This window comes from Hipposideros armiger, unplaced genomic scaffold (assembly GCF_001890085.2).
Source record: "Hipposideros armiger isolate ML-2016 unplaced genomic scaffold, ASM189008v1 scaffold_664, whole genome shotgun sequence".
Lineage (NCBI taxonomy): Eukaryota > Metazoa > Chordata > Mammalia > Chiroptera > Hipposideridae > Hipposideros > Hipposideros armiger.
Window position 1 is genome coordinate 109,384 of NW_017732014.1, and position 20,374 is coordinate 129,757.

General features: G+C 52.5%; 4 protein-coding genes across 7 annotated transcripts in view; 2 read left to right on the forward strand and 2 right to left on the reverse strand.

Annotated features, from left to right (window-relative positions):
- Positions 1-5,144, reverse strand: part of IRGQ (immunity related GTPase Q) — a 7,084-nt gene extending 1,940 nt beyond the window's left edge. Inside the window, exons 1-3 of the mRNA XM_019626283.1 lie at positions 4,910-5,144; positions 4,100-4,631; positions 114-2,818 (exon numbers count right to left, since the gene is read on the reverse strand). Of these exons, the coding sequence (XP_019481828.1) occupies positions 1,486-2,818; positions 4,100-4,629 (1,863 nt within the window). The 5' untranslated portion in view covers positions 4,630-4,631; positions 4,910-5,144 and the 3' untranslated portion in view covers positions 114-1,485. The remainder of the gene's footprint in view (positions 1-113; positions 2,819-4,099; positions 4,632-4,909) is intronic.
- A 145-nt stretch (positions 5,145-5,289) lies between these two features.
- On the forward strand, positions 5,290-10,192 carry ZNF576 (zinc finger protein 576). 4 transcript variants are annotated; one of them, XM_019626285.1, is made up of 3 exons: positions 5,290-6,262; positions 6,514-6,611; positions 8,219-10,192. In XM_019626285.1, the coding sequence occupies exons 1-3, from the start codon at positions 6,105-6,107 to the stop codon at positions 8,644-8,646; spliced, it is 684 nt and encodes a 227-aa protein (XP_019481830.1). In that variant the 5' UTR covers positions 5,290-6,104; the 3' UTR covers positions 8,647-10,192. The 4 variants fall into 4 exon arrangements, 3 of the variants coding, with proteins under 3 accessions (XP_019481830.1, XP_019481832.1, XP_019481831.1); XM_019626287.1 differs by having other exon boundaries at positions 5,290-6,128; XM_019626286.1 differs by having other exon boundaries at positions 5,294-5,680.
- A 5,439-nt stretch (positions 10,193-15,631) lies between these two features.
- The window catches only part of ZNF428 (zinc finger protein 428), an 8,448-nt gene continuing 3,705 nt past the window's right edge, over positions 15,632-20,374 (reverse strand). The window contains exon 3 of the mRNA XM_019626289.1: positions 15,632-16,298. Within this exon, the coding sequence (XP_019481834.1) occupies positions 15,802-16,298 (497 nt within the window). The 3' untranslated portion in view covers positions 15,632-15,801. The remainder of the gene's footprint in view (positions 16,299-20,374) is intronic.
- SRRM5 (serine/arginine repetitive matrix 5) overlaps positions 18,409-20,374 on the forward strand; it is a 2,789-nt gene continuing 823 nt past the window's right edge. The window contains exon 1 of the mRNA XM_019626290.1: positions 18,409-20,373. Coding sequence (XP_019481835.1) covers positions 19,046-20,373 — 1,328 coding nt within the window. The 5' untranslated portion in view covers positions 18,409-19,045. The remainder of the gene's footprint in view (position 20,374) is intronic.

A 20,374-nucleotide genomic window follows, 5' to 3' on the forward strand; every position in this document is an offset into this window, starting at 1 on the left:
CCCCCCCCCGTTTTTGACATTGAAGAATTCTGTGACTTGTGGCTGCTCCTCTATATGTAGGTGGCAGCCCAGAACATTCTAGGCACTGTGGTTTCTGCCTTTGCCTCACTCACGGCACATTCCCAAGGGCTAGAACATCTGCACAGCTGTTCTCTGTTCACTTGCTCACTGCAGCACTCTCTGTGTACACCAGAAGGCAGAGCCTCTTGACGATGCCTGAGGGAGCCAACACAGAAACAAACATCTGGATTAGTGCTGCAGTACAGCTGCTTCTCTAAAAAGGCAGGTGCACAAAATACCAAGGCCAGAAAGGGTTCAGGCTTGATGACAGAAGAAACCAAGGCCAAAAGACAGGAACCACTAGAAAGAGGGACAGAAGAAGATTGTCCCCAGAGAGCCCTTGAATCGCTCAGCACCTATGAAATGGGGGCAGTCTTATCCTTTCCCAAAGTCACAGAGAGAGAGGGGCAGTTTCCAGGACCCATATTCATTAGGGATTTGCAGGAGATACCTCGGAGGTATGGGTTACTGACCTTCCATTCCCAGTAGACCTCATTCCTGATCTCTGGCTACCCCCAGAGCCCACTACGTCCCTCCTACCTCCTCCCTTCATTTTCGTGGGGCCATTCTCCCCACAACAGCTAGGAAAGGAGTCTGGGTCGTCACCAGGCATCCCCGAGCAGCAAATATGAAACATCCCTCTACTCACCAAGAAAGACTAAAGAGTTTCTGGCTGTCACACAGCCCCTGTTCCCTCCTCTAGATGCAGACCTCCCACTATCCAGGAATTAGGAACCGAGGTCCACAGCCCTCTTGGGATCCAGGAATCTGAGACTCCACGGATTGCTCCTCCACGCATGATGATTCAAAGCCCACTGCCTCTTGAGGAACTGGGAGGCTGTGTGCAGGCCTATTCTCCTCAGGAAACATAAACCCTACATCTCTTTGTGGCTCAGAAGTCAAAGGATTCCAACTCCCTGGAGTACCCAGACCCAGTCCTCCATATTGAAATCCCCAATATATGGAGAGCCCCTCATCAGGAATCAGGGCTTCCACTCCTCCTCCTCCTGGAGGACTAGACATCCAATAATAGATCCAGTTTCTACTTCCTTGAAGACCAACATATACCCTCTTCTAGTTCAACCCTTCAACTCCCCTCAGAACACAAGTTAGGGGGCCCTGCCCCATGATCGCCAGAATATTCAGGAGTCCTGACCTCCAGATTCTATTCCCCTGCAAGACTCAGGAATCCAGGTCTTGGAAGCCACATATCCCAACCAGTAGAGTCTCATCCCATTCAAGCACCCAGGATTTGAAGTGGCAGCCCCCGTGCTGTTATCTCAGAGGCCCAGACATCCCATGCCAGAGTCTGGACCCTCAACCCCCACCCCTCCCTCTAAGCAGACTTGGAGTCCTCAGCCCCTGGCAGAGCCAAGCAGCCAGGAAGCAGGGTACTCAGGAAGTCCCAATCATCATCTCCACCCATCAATGTGCAGGCGCATGGGATGCTAGCACTGCTTCCGCGTCTGCCAGCATCTCGTCCAGCGCCTGCAGCAGGACGCCGTGCGCTGCCCGGTAACCCAGGCCACCAGTGGCCGCTGCGCCACCTGCAGGCCACAGGAAAGAGAGCGCGCCCAGTGCCGCGCCCCCAGCAGTGCCCTCGCCTGCCCAGGCACCCAGCCTGGCCTCCACTTCAGCACGCGTCACCGGGCCCGGGAAGTGCGTCAGCTCCGCCAGCTCCCCGGGTGCCAGGCCCAGCATGCGCTCACGTCGGGCCAGCGCCGTTGGTTCGAGCCCTAGTGCCCGCCGCCACTCTGCCAGTTGACCGCGCAGAAGCGCCACGTCGCAGGCCCAGCCGAGTCCGGGTACTGGTGCTGCTGCTGCCGCCAGGCTAGCCAGCAGAGCCGGCCGCCATGCCCCAGCTCGCAGCGCAGCAGCCTTGGTTTGGGCCAAACACGGAGACACTGGTGGCAGTGCCAGTAGCAGTGCCCCAGCCTGAGCTGGGGGAAGCGTGCGCCTCAGCCACTCGCAGAGCCCGGGGAGTCCGCCTCGCCGTAGGGGGAACACTGGCGGCAGTGCCTCCTCCAGCACCTCCCATGTGTCGTCCTCCGGGCTCCCGGCAGCCACATGCTCTAAGTCCCCACTGTGTGGCTGCTTCGAGCCACCACCTTGCTGCAAACTCTCACTGCCTGCTTTCTCTGAACCTTCCCCACTGCCTGCTTTCTGCAAGCCAGTGCCACGTTTCTCCCTTCCCTTGCTCCGTGAATCCTCCAAACCCACTACTACTGCGTTCTCTAAGCTCTCGCCGCCGGGCTTCTCTGCCTTTTCATCTTCTTCCAGAGGCTCCGGATCCTTGCCCTCGCCGTCTGTTCGCACGCAGACCAGCGGCGCATCTGGTAGCACCAAGGGCCTGACCTGATCCCAGTCCTCCTCAGTGGGGGCCCCTGGGGTAACAAGGATGACAGCGTCATAATGGGTAGGGTGGGGGGCAGCAGCAGTGCCTGCGGAGCCAAGAGGTACGGTCCAGAGCACCACATTGGGGCGCTCTGGGGCTGGGTAGGGCGTGGGCTCCACAGGCACGGAAGCAGGCACGGCCCCTGGGTCCCCAGGATCCAACCCAAGCAACATGTTCAGCACAAGGCCCATGTCAGCCATGCCGGCCACCGCCAGGTCCAGCCGCGCACTGCCCAGTCGCTCCAGGCTAGCTCGAACCCAAGACAGCGCCGCCTCCAAACCACCAGTCTCAAAGGCCTCGCGCACAGCCTCCAGCTCTGCTGCTCCCAGCACCTCGAAGCCATCTTGAGCAGGTGGCAGGAGCCTGCGGGGACAGGAAAGGATGGGGTCAAGGGCAAAAGAGGGGCTAAAAGTGGGGCTAAATGAGGGAGAACTGGGCTAGGGAGACAGGACTGGGCTATGACGACAAGGGTGGAGCTTTCTGAATAATCCCCGGATGAGGCAAGAGCAGGAAAGGGAGGGGGTCGACTGATGGCCCAGCCGATAAAACCAGGACTATGAAGAAAAGGATGGGGCTTAAAGCAGGAATGGGGGTCTTGATTGAGGTCACATTTCCCACAGAGCCTAAAACCGGGACCCAGCCTAAGCCCTCCCGGAGACGGAGACGGAGTATTTGGGGGCGGGGCTTTTCCAAGGAGCCTACAAGGTTAACAAAAGGCTGTGCTGGGCCAGGCAAAACACACAAAGTGATGGCTTGGAACAAAGACAGAATTGCGACTGTATTGTGGACTAAACAAAAGTCGAGCACTATTCACTATTCGACATGGGCAAAGTCACCAAGCACACTTTTTCCTGAGACTGGATGTAAGGAGAGGAGTAAAGACCAGAGAAGAAGCCTCATCTACTAGTTCCTACCAAAGGGGTGTGGCTAGGGAAAAAAGGTAAGCAGTGGGCCTGGAGGAGAGGTTGTCCCTTTCCCACCCTCATTTCGACGTCTATGAAATGAGGCTGCTGGGGGTTGTGGGAGAAAAGTCAGGAGGTAGACAGTAAGTGGGCACAGAAACAAGAGGGGATTAGAGAAAGGAAGTGGGGGAGGGCACCCAGAAATAACGAAGCTCACTGAGGGTGTGGCTTTAGGGCGACTGGGGTCGCTTGAGAACCAAGCTGATGGGGAGGGCGAGAAAGACTTTTGAGCACAAATCTTTAGGTAAAACCTTCACAAGCTTGTGTGGGAGGGTGAGCCCTCCTTCAAACTTTTGCCTGGAGGTAGTATTGGGCCATAGGTCCTGGCCTCTCCTAGAACATTCATTTGCAAGTGGGGCTTGTGATACAGCTCTCACAGGAGGTGGGACCTGGATGACAAGTCCGGGCCTCCAGCTGGCCTTTGGCTAGGGCCGGGCCTCGATGACAGAAAAAGAGTCACGCAGTGAGCGCTTGCTTGGGTGGAGCCTAACTGACCTCAAAACCAGAGCTGAGGGGCGGGACCTGGATGCCGGAGCAGGGCCTCCAACAGGTATCCCGTTAAGGCTAACCCTAAACTAGCTGGGGGCGGGGCCTCGCAGACCTCAAAGATCTCCTCATGGGGGTGAGGTCTAGACTACATAGGACCAGGTCTTCCCAGCCCACCCTGAAATGCCGCGCTCACCGCTGCAACGCCTCCGCCTGGCTCCGCAGCGCTCCCCGCAGGCGCTCCAGCTCCTCGCAGCCGTCGCCGTTGCCGCAGTCCGCCAGCAGCACGAAGAGAGGCGCAGCTCCCAACCCCGCGCTGTCCAGCAGGGCCGCTGTCTGATCCCTGGCCTGAGCTTCATTCTGTGAATCCCCAGGACCGAGGTTCCGCACAGCCAGCAGCGGGGTCCCTCGGGCCAGGGCGGCCCGTGCTGCCTCCCCCAGCGCTGGAGCCAAGAGCTCGCCGTTTCCCTCGGGGCCGGGCAGCACCAGTACCAGCATGTTAGCCTCCGCTGCCCAGGGCCCCGGCGCTGCGGGGGGGCAGCTCAGCTCGCCCAGGAAGAGGCCTGGGCCCGCAGCTCGCAGGCTGGGGATCCCGGGGTCTGGCCGTCCATCGGGGATATCTACCATCTCCACATCCTTGTTGCACAGCGCTGCGATCAGCGCGGACTTTCCCGAGCCCGGAGGCCCCAGGAACAAGGCGGTCACGTCACCCCGAGGCGGAGGCATAGCTGGGAAGCACGGGGTGAGGAAGACCCGGGTCAGAAGCCCCCAGCCATTTTCTTTCCTAGTCCTCCACCCTGCCCGCTTCCATTCTCGGGTTATCACTCCCAAGGACCTAGAAACCTGGCGCCCAGACCCTATTCCTTAGGGACCCAAAGGCCTATCCAGCCGTTTTACTGATGTTTCCCTTTCTGCTTCAAAAACTTAGAAATCCGGCCTCCAGCCCCGTCCTCCCTCAGAGACAGATTTGTTTTTATCCCCCACGCCTCCCTTCCAAATCACCAACCGAGCAAACAGCCTTCACACGGAAGAGCGCAGTTGCTGGCAGTGGGTCAGCGGCTGAGAAGTCCGCCCCTGGGTCGGGCGGACAGAGGCCGAAGAGGCTGCAGCGCCGGGATTTGGGGACGTCCAGACAGGTTCCGGGGGCTCTAACCTGACGTCACTCCTTTTAGGAGGTGTGTCTTGGAAGCGTGATATCAGGGACACGGCCTTCCCCAGCGCCTGCGCAGAACAGCCGAAGGGCACTTGCTCTCCAACTCCCGCTGCCGCAGTGCCGGGAACAATGATGGAGCCAGAGCGCCTGCGCGCCAGGAGAGCCTAGCACTCTTGCGCAATAAACTTAGATTTGTACGGCACCGGTGGCTCGCAACGTCATCATAACGCGCCCCAGTGCACAAGAAGGACCCCTCCCATTATTTTTGAGGACCGAGTGGGCGTAACTTCATCACTGCCGGTTGGCAATCCGGGATCTCGGCTTTAAGAGGCTCATCAGGCGAAAGGGGGTGGAAACCACCGGGACCTAGACTCGGTGGGCCCTACCCTGCTTCCCTCCGGGTGGCGGCGCTGTGACAAGCGACTGACAGGCGCTACGAAAGGCAGCCCTCTGCTGCCTGGAAAAAAGCAGACGCCTGAGCTACCAGCCTGGGGAGAGCCGAGGGCAGTGCTTGAGGCAGCGGGACAGTGGCTGAAATCGCGCGTGGGAGGCGGGGGCTTTGGGTGGAACAAGAATTAGAAGATGTCAGATAAAGATGTCTCTCGGGAAGAGGCGGGCTAAAGCGTGGGTACCACTACCTGTCTCAAGACAGATGGGAGAGACGGGGATGAGGATGGTGTCAAAGATCAAGGAAGGGTTCCGCGCTCTAAATTCAGAGCATTAGTTTGATTTAGGTCTTGGGTCTCACACAGGTGACATGGCGCTCGGGAGTGATAAAAGTGAACTGGCATTTTGTGATGCTTGACCATTGAGTTGGGAGGACTGTGGGAGCAGCTGGGCCCCTTGTTGGCTCTGTAATCCTGACTTCCTGTTCTCTGTAACCCTGACTTCCTGTTTTAACTTTGTGGTGGCTTTCGGGGGAGGGATGATTTAAATAGGAAAAGCCATCTTGCAATATAGCGCTCTGTTCTCCACGTGGGAGGCTGGTTATAGCCAGGTGTCGGAGGTGTGCGTGGGCGGCTGGTAGGGGCCCCATCCCCGAGGAGCAATGCAATTTCTAGCAACTGCGGTGGTAGTTATTTTTTTTTTCTTTCCTCCGAATAAACCCTTTATTTTGTGCATCATTTTGGAGAGTTATTTTCACCAGTCAACAGGAGTCACAGCCTTTTGGGACAGTCGAAGCTTCTCTATTGAGAGCTCCATTAGGTTAGAGTTTAAGGAGATGGTATCTTGCGGGAGGGGAGGGGGTGTCAAAAGCTGGCAAGGATTCCCGGGGAGCTGAGCTGCCACTGAGCTGCCAACAGGTGGCAGGATGGCTCAGCTAAAACAAAACAAAAAAGCTGGCAAGGAGCCTCTACATCAAAGGTCATAGAATTAGCGGGCTCTCTAAGGCTGGGGACAGATGAGCGACCTCGTTTGATTTACTATTTTATCATGTGTACTCCTCTCTTGACCAGAGGGGTCCTAGTCACCATGGAGGACCCACCCCTTGAAGAGACCATGGAGCAGCAGGATTCGTCTAAGAGGAGTCCCCGCAGTACAAAAGGAGACATCTGTGAGTATAGCTGGCCAGAGGAGGGTGGGGTGCAGAAGCTGATGCTAAAAGGATTTCTACAGTATTTCATTATCCAAGGCGCTGCAGGCACTTCCTAGTTGGGGAGCTGCCCTACCAGGAATTGACACTCCCCATCCTTACCCGTTATGCACAGATATACCTACCCTGCTCTGTCCACCCAAGTATGAATGGGATGCAGTTCAGAGGGACAAAGTGGCATCCAGAGAGGCTTGTGGTGTAAGATGTGGCTGGGAAAGAGCAGAGACTGTGAGAAGAGCCCCAAGGTTCCAGTCCCAACTCTGCCCCAGACTTTCAGTGCAGCATGGGCCTTGGTTTCCCAATGTGTCAAAAGGGGTTGCCACTGCTCACCTCACAGATGGGGATTAGTAGAACAGAGGAAAGCTTGAGGTTAATGAAGGTAGCCCGTTTGACATAATAATGGCAACAGCTTCTACTGAATGCTTGCTATGTTCTAGGCCATTATCACTCCTTATCTCATTCAGTCCTCCTAACCTACCTATAAAATTGGTTATTACCACTTTCAGATGAGGGTACTGTGGCAGACAGGTTAAGTATTTATAACAATGACAGCCAGTGTCAATGCCCTCCAGCCAAGACCCCCCCAGGAGCACACCTGTGGTGGGACAAGTTGGGTTTATTGCTCACTGCACCCCATGGGGGCACTGTGGGGCATCTCAGTAATAGAGTTACAAAGGACTGATTATAGGATTTGGGTTTGTGGTAGGTGATTTTGGGGAGGATTCAAAGAAGGGTTTCGCTCTGGATTGGATAGTGCCAGGAAGCAGGGGTAATTGAATGGTTGTCTATCTTAAAAAATCGAGAAGGCAGAGGAACAAAGCAAGGCACAAGTTGTGATTGGTAAAGCAGCAGAGGTCACTCATATTAGCCAGGACGGGGGGGTATATGGTCATTTTTGTGGCTTGGAAAATGTTCACATTTTGTGTTCACATGCCATTATGGCATGGCCTTGTCTTGATTCACGTCCATCATAGCGTGGCCTTGTCTGAGGATGTCCTGTGAAATTGTTTATGTTCAAAAGGAGCCTATCTGTGAGTGCCAGGCCAGCTCCCAGCTGTGGGGCTGCTTTTCTCTTTCTCAATAGGAATAATTGCAAACCATTGTATATGACTGTTCCAAGCACTTTACATAAATTTATTCCTTTATTCCTTACAACAACCCTATGAAGTAGATGCTGATACGGTTATGACCCCATTTTCCAGATGAGTAAGCTGATGTACCTGCCTATTAAGTAGCAGAGCCAGGATTCAATTCCAGGCAGTCTGGCTCCAGAGGCTGTGCTGTAAATGACAGCTCTGTGGGAAGGGCAGACTCCCTGGGTTCCAGTCCTGACTCCCTTTCATTTCCTAGCCTCATGACTGTGGGCAGGTTGCCCAACCTTTTGGAGCCTCAGCCTGATCATCCATAAAACAGGTCCAATAATAATTTGCCTGTACCACTGTCCAGCCCTGGCATACAGCCTGACACATAGTAAGCATTGAATGTTAATTGTTGGCATGATTGTGGGGTTTGGGAGAGGTCCTGGAGACTCCTGCTGGCCTCCCCCGACCTCTCCCCACGTCCCTCAGGCCATCTGGGGGCCCTGCAGTGCACCCGCTGCCTCATCACCTTCGCCAATTCCAAGTTCCAGGAGCGTCACATGAAGCGGGAGCACCCAGCGGACTTCGTGGCCCAGAAGCTGCAGGGGGCCCTCTTCATCTGCTTCACCTGCGCCCGCTCCTTCCTCTCCTCCAAGGCCCTGATCGCCCACCAGCGCAGCCATGGTCCGGCCACCAGGCTCTCCCTGCCGGTTGCACCCACCACTGCCCAGTCCACCTTCCCCTGTCCTGACTGTGGCAAGACCTTTGGGCAGGCCACTTCTCTGAGGCAGCACCGCCAGGTGCACGAGGCCCGTGACCCTCCTGGCCCCTTCGCCTGCACTGAGTGTGGTCAGGACTTTGCCCAGGAAGCTGGGCTGCATCAACACTACATCCGGCATGCCCGGGGGGAGCTCTGAGTGCAGCTTCAGCCCTCCCCATGGCAATGGGGGCTCTGCGGCAGGTGGGACCCACCTCTGATATGGGACGGGCCCTTCTAGGGACTTGCTTCCCTCCCTGGAAAGGCAAAGGGCTCCTGGTAAATAGGACCCAGAAGATGCTCGTTTAGAGTTTCAGTCTTTGGGGGACACAAAGACCTTCAGAGAAATAGGAAAATCAGACAATAGGGAGATCTTTTGTTTAAACAAACAATCAAAAAAAAAGAGCAAAGAAAGAGGGAAAATTGTTATTTGTGTCTCCCTCATTCCCAATTAAATAGTTTGAAATCACAAGTAGCTGCAGATTGTGTAATCACCTTTAATTCCACCCAGATGAATGCCATGGGCTGCAGAAGCAAACTGCCCTGGATTTGTGCCTGAGTGGGGAAAGGGAAGGTGAGGTGTTGCTGGCCTGTCAGGCCACCACATGGGTCCCAGACGGAGCAGCTCGGGCCTCTGGGATAGGGCAACAAAGTTGGAAGCTGTACTGAGTCATGTGGGGGTTGCAGTTCAAGTCCTTGTCTCCCCCACCCCCTGCCAGCCTTTCCCACTCAAGGAGGGCCCATGACATTGGATGGCTTCCCCCACCCCAGATAATTTATTGCCCATTTATATTTATGTGCCATTCTGGTCATAGAATATTTTGTATATGGGTAGGTAAGATGGCATGAATAAACTAACAGAAAATAGTATCTAAAAACAGAAAAGGTCTACATTAAGATATCTAAACAAGGAACTCTGGCTTTTTAGCAGGAATTCCCAGAGAACATAAAAAGGGCATGAGGAGTGGGGAGCTCAGGGCAGAGCTGGCCTGGCCGTGCGAGGAAACTGGTTTGGAATCAAACAGAGATACCTTCTGTTTTCCTGTCGTATTTGGCCAACATTGGGAGATTTCCCATTAGATCTGATTTTCAGCTCTTAAGCCCAAGGCCGGCCTGCGTCCCCCAAGGCCAGTTTTTCTCCCTGCCCCTAGAGACAATGGTTGATGCCCTGCATATAATCATCAGACTCATTTGAATTGAGGGATGTTTTTAAAGCCCACAGGTGGGATGGATGTGGTAGAGACTGATATCTGTCTCCCAATTTTTCACTAGGCACATGATGGCTACAAAGACTACATTTCCCAGATTTCCTTGCAGCTATATATATGGCCATGTCACAGTTCTGGCTAAATTTCTGGGTAGAGTCCTCAAGTTTTAGAAAGAGACATGCCTTCCCTCCACCTTCCTGCCTGGAATGTGGATATGGCATCCAGGCATCTTGGGCCACGGGAGCAACAGGTTCCCAGAGCAACAAGATAGCAGGAGCCTGGTTCCCCGGTTGACTTGAAGGAAGCAGAGCCATCCTACCAGCCCTGGAACACCCACCTCCCTACTATCATGTAACAGAAATAAGCCTCTATCTTGTTTAAGCGACCACTGGTTTGGGTCTGTCACATGCAACATAATTTACAGCCTAAAGCAGCAGTCTGCAAACTGGCCAAATCCAGCCTGCCTCCTGGTTTTGTGAATAAAGTTTTATTAGAATACAGGCATGCTCGTTCATTTATGTATTATCTATGGCTGTTTTCACACAGAACAGCAGTTTTGAGTAGTAGTAACAGCGATCATATGGCCCACAAAGCCTAAAATAGTTACCATCTTGCCCTTTATAGTAAAAGTTGGCCGACCCCTTCTCTAAGTGACAGACATGCTACCTACTCTGAGCCTGGAAGCAGAAGTCCCGGCCTGGGAAATACTACCTACTTCTAGCAGGGGTGTGTGTGTAGGATTTGGGGCAGGGCTAGCTAGCCTGGATCTCTGCTGGGGTGACTTGCAGGGAAACTGGTTTGGAGTCAGTTGGCTACCACTTTTTCCCAAGATATCCATTTTACCAAAGCCAAATATTTCCTTTGGCACCTGGTGAAAACCCAGAAGTTTCACACCACCCTCTCAGCAGCTCCCCTAAACCCAAACCTAAGGATTTAACCCCACATGCTCTTCCAAGATAGACAGCCACCTGCCCAAGTATGCCTTTGGCTTCCTGTTCTCTCCACACTCCAGATGTCCCAGATCCCAAAACTTTAAATAGCATCACTGGTGACTCCCAAATCTTGATCCTAGCCCAAACCCCAGACATCCTCCATGAGATACAGACACCTAGATGACAAATGGGAGTTGCAAACTTAAAATGGGTCACCATGGGGGCGGCCGGTTGGCTCAGTTGTTTAGAGCACAGTGCTTATAACACTAGAGTTGCTGGTTTGATTCCCACATGGGCCAGTGAGCTGTACGCCACCCCCCACTGCTACAACTAGATTGAAAACGACTTGACTTGGAGCTGAGCTGTGCCCTCCACAACCAGATTGAAGACAAACACTTGACCTGGAGCTGATGGGTCAGGGAAAAACACTGTTCCCCAATAAAATGTTTAAAAAAAAGGTCACCATGACTTGCAGCCGCCTATCTCCACAACTGCCATCATATTAGCAAACTGCACTCTACTTCTAAATTCCTGAAGAGTCTACTTCTCACTCAGCCCTACCTCTAACTGCTCCCCCTATGACTACCCCCTGTACGTACATCAGCTTATGTCATTTAAAACCCTCCAAAGGAATCCCATAAATAACACCCAAAGACCTTACCCAGGCCCACAAAACCCAACAGTGCTTGGGCCCCAGCCCACTAAGCAATCTCAACTCCCTCCTTGCTGTCTTCACTGCACTCCTGCCACACATACCAGGCTGGCTTCTGCCTCAGGACCTTTGTACTTGCTGTTCCTTCTGCCTGGAGTGTTCTTACCCAGAACTTCGCAAGGCCACCTCCTCAGAGAGGTCTTCCTTGCCTGCTTGGCTAAAGTAGCACCACCAACTCTTACCGTGACTTAAGTTCTTCCCAGCACTCTTCAATACCTGGAATTATCAGACTTTTATACCTTTATCTGTGTCCTTATGCTGGAAACCACGCTCCTGAGGACAAGTGTCTTGTCTTCCTCACTGCTTCATCCATAGCACCTGACAGCGCTTACCACAGAGGCTCAAAAAATACTCCTTGAATGCGTGTTTACCTAGTGTCTCTTGGCCTCCAGCCTGCCTTAGAGAGCTGGCTTCTGTAAGTCCTGCCCATGAGAGGTATGGGTAGAGGAAGGGAAGAGGGAGAAAGGGCCTCACCTTGTTTTAGGCTCTGGTGGGAACCCCTCCAGCAGCAGCTCGATCTCTAGTACCTTTCTTTCTTTCTTTTTATTTAAAGATTGTATTGAGGAATTGGGCGAGGGAACAGTGTTGGGGAATTGGGGAAGGGAACACTGTTTTTCCAGGACCCATCAGCTCCAAGTCCAGTTGCTGCTTTCAATCTAGTTGTGGGGTGGGCGGGGAGGCAGTTGCAGACCACCATCCCATGCGGGAATCTAACCAGCAACCTTGTTGTTAAGATGTTAAGAGCACACACTCTAACCAACTGAACCATCTGGCCGCCCATCAGCAGCTCGTGGCCGCTTAGCTCAAGGTGCTGTGTTCAATCTTAGTTGCGGGTGGGCATAGCCCACCATCCCATATGGGAGTCGAACCTGCAACCTTGTTGTTAGGAGCATGTGCTCTCACCAGCTGAGCCATCCTGACACCTGTTGGCAGCATAGCAGCAACTCAGCTCGGGTGCAGCCCACTGGCCCATGTGGGAATCGAACCGGTGGACCCTGTTGCTCAGAGCTCACACTCTAACCAACTGCGCCACCTGGCCGGCCCCTCTAGTACCTTTCTATACTCTCACACAGGGCACTATGCCCCTCCTGAGGTTTAAACACCAGCAGCATGGCACCTCCTCACTGATCCCTACACCAGCCACATGTGGCCTGCGCTCCAAGCACCTATGGATTCTGGTAATCTCGCTTCCTTTCTGTATCCCAGTCCTAGAGGTGGAGGCATCTTGCAGATACTAATTTCTCAGTTACCTCACTTTTCCATATTTATGCTTCCAGCCTTGGAACACCCATGTGACAAGTTCCCTGTATTAAATTTAAATTCTCTTTGGAATTCCTAGCTCCATTTCCATATCCTGACTGGGTCCGGAGGAACTGAATGACCCCACTGGCAGCAGATCGGGACTCCTGATTACTAGTCTCTCATGATCCTTAGGAATTTTTGGTGATGCATGAATAATTCTGTACATCTGTGGTTAGAAAGAAAGCCTTGTCCTAGGGCAGAAGAAGGTTTAAGCAAGCTGCCCCAGGAAATCAAATCCATCCGTATTGTTTTAATGAGCTGTGCATTTCTGCTCTGACGATTTTGAGATTCAGTGATGCTATGCTATAATGGGTATGAACGTCTCAGTTCAAGGAGTGGATAAATGCCAGGTTTTGAGCTTCTAGGATAAAAAGTGTGGGTTTTGAAAGATGCTTTGATCTACGATGCTGTAACAGATGTCAAATACAAATGCTTTTTGGGTTCAAGCAGGTACCAGGCAGGTGTGAGGGGTCCAGATGCCAGACAGTGGGGCCTGGGCACATGGCAGGGAATGCCCCATTAACATGAGGTGACCCCCAACTCAGCTCCAGCAAACTACTGCCCCATGGGATTATGGGTTCAGCAATCTAGATCTGTTTTGCAAGAGAAGCCAGAAAACCCCATTTCTAGGTGAAATCTGCCCATTTTAAACGTTGGTAACCAACATGATTAAAAACCTCAGTAACTCCATGGAGACTAAAGACTTTCCTGCAAGTCAGATGGTGGCTTGGGACAGCCACTGTCATTTCCGGTGTGCAGCTTAGTGGCTAAGAATGTGTGGAATCAAACCCGGGCTCTGCTAGTTACTAGCTGTGACTTCTAGCAGATAACTCAACGTCTATATGTCCTAGTTGTAGCAGCTGTAAAATGGTTGTGATAGCAGCCCCTATGTCTCTAAGGATTATGACAACAACTCAGACTCAGGGAGAAAGCCAAAGTCGGTATAATGGTTTACACAACCTGGCCCTCTGCCCCTCTCTGACTTTGCCCTCCTCAGCAACAGCCTTGAGGCCCCGTGTGCTCTACTACAAATATCCCAAGCAGGCTCCAACCTCAGGGCCTTTGCACTTGCTATTCCTGCAGACAGTCATATGGCTCATTCCCTCCTATCTCTCTGCTTTGATGAGAAGGCTCAGTGAAGCCTTCCTGACCACCCTATTTGAAACTGTATCACACATACACAAGCCTCCCCATCCTCCTTCCCTTTCCTGCACAGCACTTACTACCTTCTAACACTCTATATATTTTATATTTTACTTAAATATCTAATTAAGTGTCTGTCTGTCTTCCCCAGTGTAACAGCCACAAAGGCAGTGGTCTTTATCATGTTCACTGCTCTAGTCCCAGCTCCCCAAATAGTGGCTGCCTCTTGTAGGTGCTCAATAAATCATTGTTGAATAAAGGAGTAAATAAACAACAGTCCCTACCTCATAAGGTTCCAAGGCGATTGTCCATATAAAGCTCTTGGCCCAGGGCCTGGTCCGCTGTGAGCGCTGACTTAATGATGGTCATTACGGTAATTCAGGTTCTATTCTTGAAGGTTCTTAGTTGCCAAGCTTCTATGAGTTAACACACGTAAAGCGCCTTAGAATAGGGCTTGGCACACAGTAAATGCTCAGTAAATGGTAACTATCATTATAATTAGGCTTCTATTTTCAAAGCAGTTGCGGTGCCAAGCTTCTGTGAATTAGTACTTCCCATCTCAGGGTGAGAGCCAAACTTTGGACAAGGCTGTAAGGAGCTGGCCCTCTGCTCCCCTCCGATCTCACCCCTCCAGCTCTGCCCGCCCTCCCTCCCTCCCTCCGTCCGCTTCAGCCACTGTGGCCTTCCTGATGTGGGCAGGCTCCTGCCTCCTTCCACCTGGAACATTCTTCCCACAGATGTGCACGGCTTCTTCCTCCTTCCCTCCTTCAGGTCTGTCATCTCCTCGGGGAGGACTACGCTCTTTAAAGTTGTAACTCCCTTCCAGAACTCTTCTCCCTGCTCGGCTTTATTTTCTCCATAGCAGCTACCACCATCCAGCACATCTTAACTTGTTTACTGTCTTGTCCCCACCAGTGTTTCCTTCCCGCCCCCATGTAAGCTCCAAAAGGAGAAGGATTTTATTTTATTCATGAGTGTATTCCCAATGCTTAGCACACACAGCAGGTACTCAAAAGATGTCTGTTAAATGAATTAATGGATCACAGGCCTTACCTCACAGAGTTATTCTAAGGACCTGATGATCTCATGCAAATAAAATGCAGAACTCTGTAAGTGCTGGGAAAATGGCAGCTGTGATAATGATTAAGGTTCTATTTTTGTAAATTCCTAGATTCACAACTTGTATGAGTCAATGTATATAAAGCTCTTGGGGTGGCACTTGGCACCCAGGAAGTGCTCAGGAAGCGCAGCTACGATTATAATGAAAGTCCTCTTTGTGGAGGTTCTTAAGCACAATGGCAGAGAACACGAGGTGTCCTCCACACACTGTTTCCTGCGTTCTGGGCAGTTGGCTAGACTGCCTTTCCCAGACTCCCTTGCAGTGAGCTGTGGCATGTGACTAATTTCTTGGCAAAGGAACATAAAGGAAAGCAGTATATACCACTCCTGGGCTGGGGCTTATGAGAAAATACGTGTACCTCTCCAGGCTCCCAGGCCATGGCCACCCTGTCATCACCACATCGATGACAATGGGTTTAAGGGATGGCCTAGGTCCCTAAACCACCAGATGGAGAAGGGTTGCCCGCCCACTTGAAACACCCACCCTGGACTATTACGTGAGCGAAACAAAATTCTGTTGTGTTTGCGCTTGCGGCCTTATGAGTAAATAGAAGCCACAATGAACATAAACTCTTAGTAAATATTATCAACGATCCTAAAGTGCTCCCAAGAAGAAGCCCAGAGAGAGATGGGGGATAAATGCCCACACACACTGGAATGTACACACGCACACGTGCACGCACACACACGCGCACACACACACACACACACACACCAAACACACTGGACTGACACACACAGAATTTGGCTTTTATTCTGGCCTTCACACATCTACGGCTAAGACAACATAGGTCGGCGGTACTCCATCCCCCATGACCACTGTGACCACTCCAATTTCCTCAGCCCCTTCCTCCCACCCTACCCCTTCTGGGAAGCTCCCTGGGTCAGGGGGGCTCTGCCTACACCTCACCCCGGGCATGCAGCATGAAGTGCCCATGCAGCTCCCCGAGGTTGTCGAAGGAATCCTCACACTCCGTGCAGTGGTAGGTCCCCTCCTCGTCCTCGTCCTCCTCGTCCTCCCGCCCAGCTGGTCGGCCCTCCCCAGCCCGAGGCAACTCCTTTTCCTCCCCGAGGACCCTGCCTTCGGGGGCTGGCGCTTCCTGAGGGGCTGTAGCAGGGCAGCAGAGCCGGCAGGGTGGGGTGCCTGGAGGGGCCTCCCCAAGAGGTGAGCGGCCACAGAGCTGGCAGGGCTGAGCTGGGGGGCCCGGGGCCTGAGCTGCACGGGGGGCCCGGCGGGAAGGGCCACCCCGGCCCCCGCCCAGGCGCTGCTTCACCTTGTAGCCAGGGTCATATTCGGGGTCGTCAGTGGTCTCCTCTTCCTCCTCCTCCTCATCTTCTTCTTCTTCGGAGTCCGGCTCTGAGAGTGTGTATTCCGAGTCAGAGGAATGCTCGGGACCTGTAGGAGGACAGGTGGGGAAAGACAGAGGCATCAGAGGACAGGGGGCTGTGCCTGGCTGTCCCCTCCCTGAGCCCCATTCAGGCATGTACTGTATGGAGAGCATAGCCTGGACACAATCCTGCTCTTCCCCACAGAGGCTCCCCGCCACATAGAACAGGGTCTGGCACACAGTAGGTGCTCAAGCAAATGAATGTCTTGTAAGAACTATATCTTAAGGCGTTAATAAGGACAAAATAGGACTAAAAGGAGGAATAGTAAAAACAGTAACAGCACCAGCAGCATCCATTGCTATAGGAAGAAGCCTATTCTTGTGTAGTATTATAACTCACCTAATCCTTACGGCAACCCTGTGAGGGAGGTGTTGCTATTATCCCTAAGTGACAAATGGGGAAACCGAGGCACAGGGCAGTTAGGCCTCCAGTCACACAGCTCTAACAGGGAAAGCTAAATATGGGTGATGGCCTACGCTGGATCATTTTAGGGACACAAACATTTGAATAGGTATTTAAGCAAATTCAAACACACAGTGTATATGTACTTTGATATAGTCGTATATGTGGTTTTACATACAGTCATGTGCTGCTTAATGACAGGGATACATTCTGAGAAATGCATCGTTAGGCGATTTCGTGGTTGTGAGATTTTGTGGTTGTGCGAACACCACAGAGTGCATTTACACAAACCTAGGCAGTCTAGGCTACTACACACCTAGGCTACTGCTCTGCGGGGAGGAAAAATAATTTGCCCTCTACCCTTCTGGGTTCTTGGCTGAAATATCCCCATAATAAAAGACAAACAGAAGAAAAAGTCTTAATAACATGTATACCTCCTGTGTACAGCGGGGAGACCCAGGGAACACTGAGTAATTCCCCAAAATGGCTGAAGCCCCCACCTTCAATACTATCTTCAGCTGATGACAACGATGTTGGGCCCGGGGGGAGCCAAGTATGGGAGACTACCAGGAAAAGCACAGTAACCAGGGGTACGGTTGTTATGCAGATTTAAATCCTTGTCTTTTGCGTGGATAAGAGTTTTCTAGAGATAAAGTCATCTCCTTTTTCCAGGTACAGTGAGGGAGGCCCCTTACAAATGGAGATTTCCCTTACAAATGTAACTGTCTCTTATAAAGGGTAACTTCTTAGTTTTCAGAGTTTTCCCCAGGTCTGCCTTTCCTTGAAAACAGCCCTACAGTTGACCCTTGAACAGTGCAGGGTGTATGGGGTTGAGGCAGCGGTTAGGGGCGCTGATTACCAACACAGTCGAAAATCCGAATATAACTTAAGTCGCCCACACGCAGATTCACAACCACCAGTTGACCCTCTAATGCGGAGGGTCAACTGAAAAATCCTAGTATGAGTGGGCCTGCGCAGTTCAAACCTGTGTTGTTCAAGGGTTAACTGTATTTTGGGGTGACAAATTCGGTTCCCCTATAGCTCCCAGGCTACAACCTGTACAGCATGTTCCTGTAGTGAATCCTGTAGGCATCTGAGGCACAATGGTGTGTGTGTATTGTATTCCGCTACAACACTAAGATGGCTATGATGTCATTAGGCAATACGAATTTCTCAGCTCCATTATAGTCTTATGGGACCACTGTCATACATATGGTCACCGAAACGTCATTATGTGGCACATTACTGTATATATAAATATCTAGTTAAGTGAATTAAAATATGTATAAGTATAGATATGTTACTGTGATTTCATAGGTATGAAGGACATGCCTAGGACAAGCTTAGATTAAAAAAAGGAAAAAAATGTAATGTCCATGCACAGGAAAGGGTGACATCAGCAGTTGCTATGGGAGGGGGGGGAGGGGTGCACACACACAAACACTGGTCTGGGAGGGGGGAGTCCCCACTTTGGCAGCAGGGCAGGAAATACTGGCTTCAGGTGCAGTGGCAGGAGCCTGCCAAAAGCATCTCCTAGGACTGGAACAGCCTTGCACTGCCATCCATTGCCACCCCTTTCCTCAGTTTCCCCTGGCAGCCCTCACTCAGGATCCTGTTACACTTGAGCCAGCCACACGGGGCTCCTATACCTCCACACCCCGGGCGTGCACCCCCGCCTCAGGGCCTTGCCGCCCTTTCTGGAGGTGGACTAAGGCTTGCTTAGTGTGCCCCTCCGCCACATCTCTGCTCATGTCACCTTCTCAGTGGCACCCTGGTCACTCTGTCTAACCAGCAATCCCTCCCCAGCACTCCCTATGCCCCTAACGTTGCTTTATTTTTCTCCTCTACTTATTTTATACAACATCTGCTTGTGTGTTTACCACCTGTCCAGAAAAGCAGGGACTTTGTCAGGGCCCCGAGGCCCTGATCTCCCTCGTCCAGGCTGTTGCCTCCGCTCTCCTCGGGCCTGGGGTGACCTTTCCTTCTCTACCAGCAAACGCCTCCTCTTCTTCAAGGTCCCAGCTCACATGTCACCTCCTCTGTGAGGTCCTCCCTGACTCACCAGGCGGTCAGTGTCTCCTCTAGTTCCCCTAACACAACCTGACCACCTGAGCAGTGATTGTCTGGGTCTAGAGACTACAGACTCCTGGGAAGGCAGGACCTGGGTGCCTGTCTCCACATCCCCAGCAATGCTGAGCCCGAGTCAGCATCAGGACACATTCCCTAAATGGCTGCAAAACACAGAGGAAGCATCTCTGGCCTTGGATGGAGCCCCACCCCTCTTTATCCTCCCACCTCTGACTTCACACCACCTACCTACCCTCCAGGGTCTTCAGTGCCCACTATGACTTCATGCAGGTGGCCTGTGAAAGGCACTCAGGTGGTCATCCATGGCTAGCTACCAGGTCTTTCGTGTCCCCTGTGGCTTCCAGGACCAAAAGTCCTTTTGCGCCTACCATGTCTTCTCCACCTACGAGATCCTCAAAGTCCAGCACATCTCCAGCGTCCACTGGACCCTCGATGCCCACCACAGTGTCTCCCAAGCCTCATGCCTCCTTGAAGACCACTAAATCAGCAATGCCCAACAGCTCTTCAGTGCCTACCAAGCCATCGACAGCACCCAACTTGGTCATGAGCCCCAGCAGTTCCAAGTCTAAATGGGCAAGTACAAAGACAGCCCCTTCTAAGCAGCCCAGCAGCAGTTCCCGAGGCCGCAGCGGGGCGAGAACACCCAGCAAAGCCAGCACTGACACCAGGGCCAGCAAAGCCAGCAAGGCTGGCGGGGTAAGACACCACCAGCAGAAGGGCACACACAGCCGGGGCAGAACTCCCGGCCCAAGGGGAAGCCACAGCTCCAAGAGGTCACCCAGCAGGGCCAGCACTCCTGGTAGGAAGAAACCTCAGGGTGCAAAACGAGGCATGCCCAGCAGGGAAAAAACTCCTACTTCCCAGAGTGGGGGGAAAAGTTACAGCCAGCCTACAACCAACAACCAGGAAAGGAATGAGAGCCAGCAGAGAAATATGAGCAGAGATAAGAGTGATAGCCCACCAGGAGCCTCAGGTGTGGGGAAGAGTTCCAGGCTGGCTGTAACCCCCAGTAGGGCAAAGAGTTCTAGCCCCTCCAGAATTCTCTTCAAGGAGATAGGTTACAGCCAGTCTCCATCATCATTGAGGAGGGTAAAGAGTTATAGTCAGATGATTACCCCCAGCAGGGAATGGAGTTACAGCCCAACTGAAATGTCCAGCAGGGTCAAGAGTTACAACCAGGGTAGTGTACCCAGCAGGACCCGAAGTCACAGCCGATCTAGCACCTCCAGCAGGACTCGAAGTCACAGCCCGTCTACAACACCCAGAAGGGCAAGAAGTCGCAGTCGGAAGAGGACCCACAGCAGGGTGAGAAGTCACAGATGGAAGAGAAATCACAGTAGGGCAAGAAGTCGTACCCAGAAGGGAACTCCCAGCCAGATGAGCGGACACAGCCAGTCTAGAACCCCCAGTAAAGAGAGAGGTTACAGGCAATCTAGAATCCCCAGCAAGGAGAAAAGTCAGAGACAATCTAGAAGCCCCAGCAAGGACAGAGATCATAGCCAATCTGGAAATCACAGCCAACCTGAAACCCCCAGAAAAGAGAGCTATCACAACCAATCTAGAACCTCCAGCAGGGAAAGAGATCATGGTCGA